The sequence below is a fragment of the Aulostomus chinensis genome, chromosome 24, assembly GCF_037954235.1.
Source record: "Aulostomus chinensis isolate RoL2024-O1b breed Wild chromosome 24, RoL_Achi_v1.0, whole genome shotgun sequence".
Lineage (NCBI taxonomy): Eukaryota > Metazoa > Chordata > Actinopteri > Syngnathiformes > Aulostomidae > Aulostomus > Aulostomus chinensis.
The window spans coordinates 17,245,001-17,252,940 of NC_141343.1; the positions used below are offsets into that span (position 1 = coordinate 17,245,001).

At 51.6% G+C, this 7,940-nt stretch overlaps 2 protein-coding genes across 11 annotated transcripts in view; one reads left to right on the forward strand and one right to left on the reverse strand.

The window, feature by feature from the left end:
• znhit1 (zinc finger, HIT-type containing 1) overlaps window positions 1-3,839 on the reverse strand; it is a 4,331-nt gene extending 492 nt beyond the window's left edge. For 2 of the 10 annotated variants that reach the window (XM_086197020.1, XM_086197019.1), the window contains exons 1-4: window positions 1,018-1,904; window positions 664-937; window positions 321-451; window positions 1-250 (exon numbers count right to left, since the gene is read on the reverse strand). The exon at window positions 1-250 is cut by the window's left edge. In XM_086197020.1, coding sequence (XP_086053146.1) covers window positions 200-250; window positions 321-451; window positions 664-937; window positions 1,018-1,080 — 519 coding nt within the window. In that variant the 5' untranslated portion in view covers window positions 1,081-1,904 and the 3' untranslated portion in view covers window positions 1-199. Of the gene's footprint in view, window positions 452-663; window positions 1,926-2,123; window positions 2,294-2,368; window positions 2,449-2,982; window positions 3,059-3,174; window positions 3,273-3,721 lie in introns of those variants that run through there. The other 8 variants (XM_086197026.1, XM_086197025.1, XM_086197024.1 and 5 more) reach the window with 8 other exon arrangements.
• The window catches only part of LOC147238995 (stress-associated endoplasmic reticulum protein 1), a 63,146-nt gene that overhangs the window by 27,610 nt on the left and 27,596 nt on the right, over window positions 1-7,940 (forward strand). The gene's annotated exons all lie outside the window — the stretch shown is intronic.

The following is a 7,940-nucleotide window of genomic DNA, read 5'->3' on the forward strand; positions in this document are numbered from 1 at the left end:
TGGTGCTGTGAGGTTTTGGAGCCCCATGTGGCCACTCATGGAACTGCACTTATTGGCTTCACGTTTCAGCTCCTGAGGAGGTTGGCATGGAGACTACAGACTCGCTGATGGACTGCCTGTCACATTGGAACCCAATGTTAGCGTTGCCACCAGTTGGCGTTACGATGGTATCTGGTTCATGTGTCCGGGGTGACGTGTTTCAGAGATCCTGGTGAGGTGGCGGGGTTGCGACGGTTCGCCTGGGAACGATCTACTCAGAAGAGAAGAAGAAGTGATTGATTATTGATTTAATGTCTTGGTCTGTTGTCACCTGTGCTCACCTGTCCACCCACTCGTCCTCGCCCGGAGAAGATGGTTGTTCGCCCGTGGTGGGCGGGAATATGTCGTAGTGGGCGTGTCACAGACTGTTTCAGCTCTGACAGCAGCTCGGGGTTTGACAGCGACTGACGAGCTGCGAGCAAATCATCATCATCATCATCATTATCAGTTTATCAAGACTAATGACAGAGCATGACGGCCATCGCCAGCCATCTTCAAGTTCCTTTTATTTGCAGAAAAAGTTCCCAGAATGCATCTTGAGCAAAGGGCAGGGAACACGTTCTCCACGTTCGCTCGTGGTTCCAGTGAAACATTTGCAGGTTATTGGTGATGTCATCCACTCACCTTGTCTGCTGTCACAGCAGCCAGAGGCGGGGCTGGAAGGGGAGGCGAGGCAGGAAGGAATGGAGGGGGAGGTGACCGAGTCACTGTGACGCTCAAAGGTCTGCTGAGAGTCTGGAATCACAACAACACGTTTGTCTGTCTGTCTGTCTGTCTGTCGTGTGTGAGGTAGAGGAGCAAGTTCACCTTGAAGAAAAGGTTCTGGAGACTCAGGAACTGATGAAGATGGGACGAGCCCTGAACTTGACGATGAAGATGAAGATTCCATGATGAACACCTGCAGTGGGAGGAGCTTCAGAGCTGAGCTTCTGTGACAGGAAGTGATGTAATGTCTTGATTTCAAAGTGTTGGATTTACTTTCTTTGTTGCCTCAGGTGTTTGAACAGAGCCGCAGAAATCAGTTGGACGGGTTGATGACATCACTTCCTGCTGATTCAAGTCTAACGTTGTTTTGAAACAAAAAGTCTTGACACAAAAACTTTTCAGCTTCGTCGCCGTTTCCTGGTTTGTTACCACTTCAAAAAGATAACGGGCAGGTAAGGAAACATCACCTGTCCTGCTGTGACATCATCAGAACTTCTTTGCTCCAGATTGTTCTACCCGTTGGTGTGAAGCTCCCCGACTCGGCAGCGCTGCACCTGTGTGTGTGTGTGTGTGTGTGTGTGTCCGTCACACAGCTCGAAAGTCCACATTAATTATTGACAACTTTATGACAGTTACCATGGATACCAGGAAGGACTCAGCACAACTTTTAACCACACACACAGTAAAAAAAATTCTTAGAAATGGTTTAAGTTGCCACAGAGTTGACCACACCCTTTATGTCACATGACAGCGCAGTTTCTTACTGGTTGTCCTTCACTATGTAGGCGGAGCCACAGTTGTCATTCATGTATCAGTCGATTTAGAGTTATCCTATTGAATTTGGTCAAAAGTCCCGCCCACCAGAATTGTGTAGTGACTTTCACAAAAACAGCCAGAAATACTTCAGGACGGCGCGGATGTGCGACTCATGGAGGTCAGTTTGGTTTATTTGAATGAACAAACACACACACACACACACACACACACACACACACTGTCAACAATCGGTTCTATTTACAAACACTGACTGAGCAGCTAGCGCATGCTAACAGCTGTCATGCTAGTGAGCCTTCTGCTGCTGTGACATCACTCCTGGAAGAGAAACAGGAGCCTGCAGCTTCATCGTCTCCTCCCCGTCACCATGGCGACAAAGGGGCGGTCACAGCGTCCACTTCAAACACCTGCAGATGAAGCAACACAAAATGTTCAACCACAGGAGTTTGAGGCGTTTCCCTCAGAACGCGCCGTCGTCCATCAACGCTCACGGTGAAGATGAGGATGGAGAGGTGCCCATCTGTGGGGTGGGGGAGCGGCGTGTGTACCTGGTCTGTGTGTGTGTGATGTCCAAGTGTGTGTGTGTGTCATCCAGGTGTGTGTACCTGGTCTCCCTGTGTGTGACAAGGCAGCGGCTGCAGCAGTAGCGCCCCCCGCAGGTGGTGCAGGTGTAGTGTGATGGGAAGCCACAGACGCAGCAGAAGTGGCGTGGGGGGAGCGATGAGGGAGGGGCGGCAGCAGACAGGTAGTTAGGCTCCGGCCTCTCTGATAGGTTCTAGCAGTCAGAGGACAGAGGAGGAGTCAGCTGGTACTCAACCAATGAGGGGACAGGAAGCGAGCGAAGACCCACCTCCTCCTCCAGCAGCGTGGTGAAGTTCTTCCTGAAACGCTGTTTGAAGTGGTCGCCCCGCGTCTTCCTCTTCTTCTTCTCTGGACACAAACAGGAATTTGACTCTAGAAGTTTTCTTTTTTTAACTTCATTTCAAGTCAGAAACGATGAAGGCTCAGTTTGTCTCTGAACTCAGGAGACGTTGAGGCAATAGAAATGATGACAATAATCACGATATCATAACCATAAAAACGAACTTTTGAAGTGGCGAGTGTGTCGAGCAAACATAATAGGGTCTTCGCCCCAGAGGACCCCCGGGCTCAGGCCCTCATAATAACAATAACGATGATAATAATTATATAATAACTAACAGTAACATGATGATAAAAATAATAATAATGATATAACAACAATAATAATAATGAGGTCGTTCCTCCACCTGTTGATGGGGGCTCCGCCTCCAGGTGTTTGCACCTGTCAATAAAATGTTTCACCTGTGCAATCAAATCGTTCACCAGGACGTCCAAGTTCTCCTTGAACTGAACGCCCACTTTAACAGACGTCCAGGCCAAAGGGCGATTCTAGAAGATGGGAAGGGCCTCGGGAGGAAGGGGAAGAGGAGGACGAATTCTCACCTGGCTCCTCCGTCTCACTGAAGGCAGGCAGGCGGGCGGTGGGACCTGGAGGGGGGAGGGAGGACAGCGGGTCGTCCTGGAAACAAAAAAACATTTGGATGAGGTGTTGCTGTGCTGAGCTCAGCTCTCCCTGTCACCTGACACCGTCGGAGGACGGAGGCTCACTGAGGACACAAATATCAACAGCTTCACCTGGAAGTTGTCCTTCTCCAGCGCCTCCAGTTGCCGGGTCAACCGTCTCTGCCTGGTGGCCTCGTCCAGGACTCTGCGCTGCCCCGCCTCCACCCGAGCTGACGGACACACGGAAATACAGGTGAGACACAGAGGCACACCCCCGGAAGCCCCGTGTGGAGCCCAGTGTCAGTGTCGCTCTTCTCCTCGTACATAGAGACGCGACTTCGAGACCCGTGAACGCACCACGGGTCCAGGTGATGGCCCGGTCACCAGAGGTTTCGCCGCAGTGACGCACTGACTAGCAAGCCTGAGCGCTTCAGCTCATCGGTAGGTTTTGTTTCGGAGGAATGTAAAGAAGCCGAATGACTCCTCCGTCTGTTAGAGGAGCGAACCCGCAGCGCTGAGGCGGAAGGTTACATTTATCATCCGGGAACTCGGGATCAGGGACACCAGCGAGTCATTCTTCGAAGTTCCGCCATCGTGAAGAAGAACAGACGTCAAACAAACGCCAACATTCTCTACCCCTGAACTCGTGATGGACGAAGGGCTTCATCACTGGACTCACCAGAGCTTTTCTTCTCCAGCACCATGATGCTTCTCGTTGTCGTCACTTCCGGTCTACAGGAGCCGCAGAAGAGCACGTCACACGGAGCGCGATGTTTTTTGAGTGTCGAACCGTTGAAATGAGACATTCAAGTGCTGAAGGAGTTGGTGTGATTTGGTCTCGGTCAACCCTCAGTACTGATGTGGAATATTTTAATGAAGGTTGCTGAAAATCCCCTTCAGCCCAGGTTACAGGTGGACTTGGATCATTTTAGAGGAAAAGTTCACATTTACACTTTAATAACGAGACAAAATGATGAATATGGTTTATGCTCGTGCCCAGACTCCAGTTCCACAGTTTACATCTCTGGGTACCAAAAATACAATCAATAACAGCAACCATTTTCTTGCTTCTGTAATTTCTATTTCATTTCCTGATTAAAATAATAAATTACTGCAGATGTTAATATTGAGGTTAGCTAGCCATGTTTTTCGGAAAAAAATCTTTTTTTCTAAACAAATTCTAAAAATTAAAGTGAGTGAATTTGTAAAAAATAATAGCTGCCACCAGCACCAGCTGAAACTAGCACCGGCTGCCACTTGCACCAGCTGAAACTAGCACCGGCTGCCACCAGCACCAGCTGCCACCTGCACCAGCTGCCACTTGCACCAGCTGAAACTAGCACCGGCTGCCACCAGCACCAGCTGAAACTAGCACCGGCTGCCACCTGCACCAGCTGCCACCTGCACCAGCTGAAACTAGCACCGGCTGAAACTAGCACCAGCTGAAACTAGCACCAGCTGAAACTAGCACCGGCTGCCACCTGCACCAGCTGCCACCTGCACCAGCTGAAACTAGCACCGGCTGAAACTAGCACCAGCTGAAACTAGCACCGGCTGAAACTAGCACCGGCTGAAACTAGCACCGGCTGAAACTAGCACCGGCTGAAACTAGCACTGGCTGAAACTAGCACCGGCTGCCACCTGCACCAGCTGCCACCTGCACCGGCTGAAACTAGCACCGGCTGAAACTAGCACCAGCTGAAACTAGCACCGGCTGAAACTAGCACCGGCTGAAACTAGCACCGGCTGAAACTAGCACCGGCTGAAACTAGCACCAGCTGAAACTAGCACCAGCTGCCACCAGCACCAGCTGAAACTAGCACCAGCTGCCACCAGCACCAGCTGCCACCTGCACCAGCTGCCACTTGCACCAGCTGAAACTAGCACCGGCTGCCACCAGCACCAGCTGAAACTAGCACCGGCTGCCACCTGCACCAGCTGCCACCTGCACCGGCTGAAACTAGCACCGGCTGAAACTAGCACCAGCTGAAACTAGCACCGGCTGAAACTAGCACCGGCTGAAACTAGCACCGGCTGAAACTAGCACCGGCTGAAACTAGCACCAGCTGAAACTAGCACCAGCTGCCACCAGCACCAGCTGAAACTAGCACCAGCTGCCACCAGCACCAGCTGAAACTAGCACCAGCTGCCACCTGCACCAGCTGCCACTTGCACCAGCTGAAACTAGCACCGGCTGCCACCAGCACCAGCTGAAACTAGCACCAGCTGAAACTAGCACCAGCTGAAACTAGCACCAGCTGAAACTAGCACCGGCTGCCACCTGCACCAGCTGCCACCTGCACCAGCTGAAACTAGCACCGGCTGAAACTAGCACCAGCTGAAACTAGCACCAGCTGAAACTAGCACCGGCTGCCACCTGCACCAGCTGCCACCTGCACCAGCTGAAACTAGCACCGGCTGAAACTAGCACCAGCTGAAACTAGCACCGGCTGAAACTAGCACCGGCTGAAACTAGCACCGGCTGAAACTAGCACCGGCTGAAACTAGCACCGGCTGCCACCTGCACCAGCTGCCACCTGCACCGGCTGAAACTAGCACCGGCTGAAACTAGCACCAGCTGAAACTAGCACCGGCTGAAACTAGCACCGGCTGAAACTAGCACCGGCTGAAACTAGCACCGGCTGAAACTAGCACCAGCTGAAACTAGCACCAGCTGCCACCAGCACCAGCTGCCACCTGCACCAGCTGCCACCAGCACCAGCTGCCACTTGCACCAGCTGAAACCAGCACCAGCTGCCACCAGCACCAGCTGAAACTAGCACCAGCTGCCACCAGCACCAGCTGCCACCTGCACCAGCTGCCACTTGCACCAGCTGAAACTAGCACCGGCTGCCACCAGCACCAGCTGAAACTAGCACCGGCTGCCACCTGCACCAGCTGCCACCTGCACCAGCTGAAACTAGCACCGGCTGCCACCAGCACCAGCTGAAACTAGCACCGGCTGCCACCTGCACCAGCTGCCACCTGCACCGGCTGAAACTAGCACCGGCTGAAACTAGCACCGGCTGAAACTAGCACCGGCTGAAACTAGCACCGGCTGAAACTAGCAACGGCTGCCACCTGCACCGGCTGCCACCTGCACCGGCTGAAACTAGCACCGGCTGAAACTAGCACCAGCTGAAACTAGCACCGGCTGAAACTAGCACCGGCTGAAACTAGCACCGGCTGAAACTAGCACCGGCTGAAACTAGCACCAGCTGCCACTGTGATCTGGTGACCTAAATAAGTGCGATGAGGTCGCACAGATGGAGACGGTTTTCACTTAAAGCCTGGATTTACTAAAAACCCAGAACAGATAGAGTCCATAGAAAAACACGGGTTCGCTTATTGAAGGTTCTGGCATGGTTTCAAGTGAGTTAATAGTGAACAGTTAGTATAACTTGTTAATATAACATAACTATGTACAAACAACATGGGGGGGGGGTATTCCTGCCTCCGCTGCCACATAATTAGTCGACAATAGCAGTCACAACAATACAGGGCAATTTCACCCGTGGGGTCCAATAAAGGCTGCTCTTATGGGGGTTATGAAAGAAATCCAGTTTTTCCAGATTTGGAAAAATGTGTCTTTTTGGAGTCTTATCTGGTAAGTTAATTTTTCCATCTTAAATATTTCCAAAGGAATTCCAGACCGGTCATCCAGGGTAGGTAGAGTCGGGGTTAACCATCTCCTTGTAATTGTTTTCTGGCTTGCCGCCAAGAGTATTTGCAGCAGTTCTATTTCTTTTTATGTTTCAGAAAGGGAACATGCCCCAGATATAGGATATCAAATTTCAAGGGAAATTGGGTGTTAAAAAGTGCGTTTATCGACGCCTGGATATCCCTCCAGAATCTTCTTAACTTGGGACGGTCCCAGAAGGTGTGATGGTGATAAGCCGTGGTCGAGCCACATCGCCTCCAGCATTGCATAAATACCCCTTGACATCGTTCCTGCTGTGGTGTCTCAAAGTGTCTGACAATGTTCTTCCAGCAATGCTCTCTCCAGGTCATGGAGGAGCAGACGTTGCTGCCTGGAAGGAGCAGACGTTGCTGCCTGGAAGGAGCAGACGTTGCTGCCTGGAAGGAGCAGACGTTGCTGCCTGGAAGGAGCAGACGTTGCTGCCTGGAAGGAGCAGACGTTGCTGCCTGGAAGGAGCAGACGTTGCTGCCTGGAAGGAGCAGACGTTGCTGCCTGGAAGGAGCAGACGTTGCTGCCTGGAAGGAGCAGACGCTGCTCCAAGCCCCTTCAGAAATCTGAAGCCCTGATTCCCTGTCCTTGATGAGTGTTCTTCCTGGAGAGGCTGTGTTCAGCTTTGAGATGGACTTGGAAGGGACAACGGTCCTGGCCTTTTTCAAAATGTGAAAGAATTCTGATTCAGTGTCTGAGAGCCAGTTGATTTACAATCATGGTCGATATCGGAGCGTAGTTGCAGATATCGATGGACTTCATTCCGTGTCAGGCCATGCCTGTTCTGCAGGGTCTCAGAACTGCACTCAGTGTTCCTCTGGGTGAGTGAGACGAGCGTTGAGAGACCACGCCTTGACCATAAGTTCAAGCTGGAGTCTTGTCTATTAGGGGCAAAATCAGAGTCATAAGCAAACCATCTGAATATTCTCAGCATTTTATGTATCCCACAATTATTGCTCACCTTCTGCCAGGCCTTCAGAGTGTGGGACACGTTAGGCCCTTGCCTGCTACCACAGCTTGAATAGGGAACTGGGTTGATAGACTGAATTGTAACTCCTGCCGTTTAGCTGGATATGTTTCATTCCACCAATACAGGAGGGGGACTGTTTGGGCAGCATAGCAATAGTTTCTCAGGGGAGGCCCAGCCCTCCATTGTCCTTAGCGGGTTGAATGGTGGAATATTGATCCTGGGTTTGCGACCCTGCCAGAT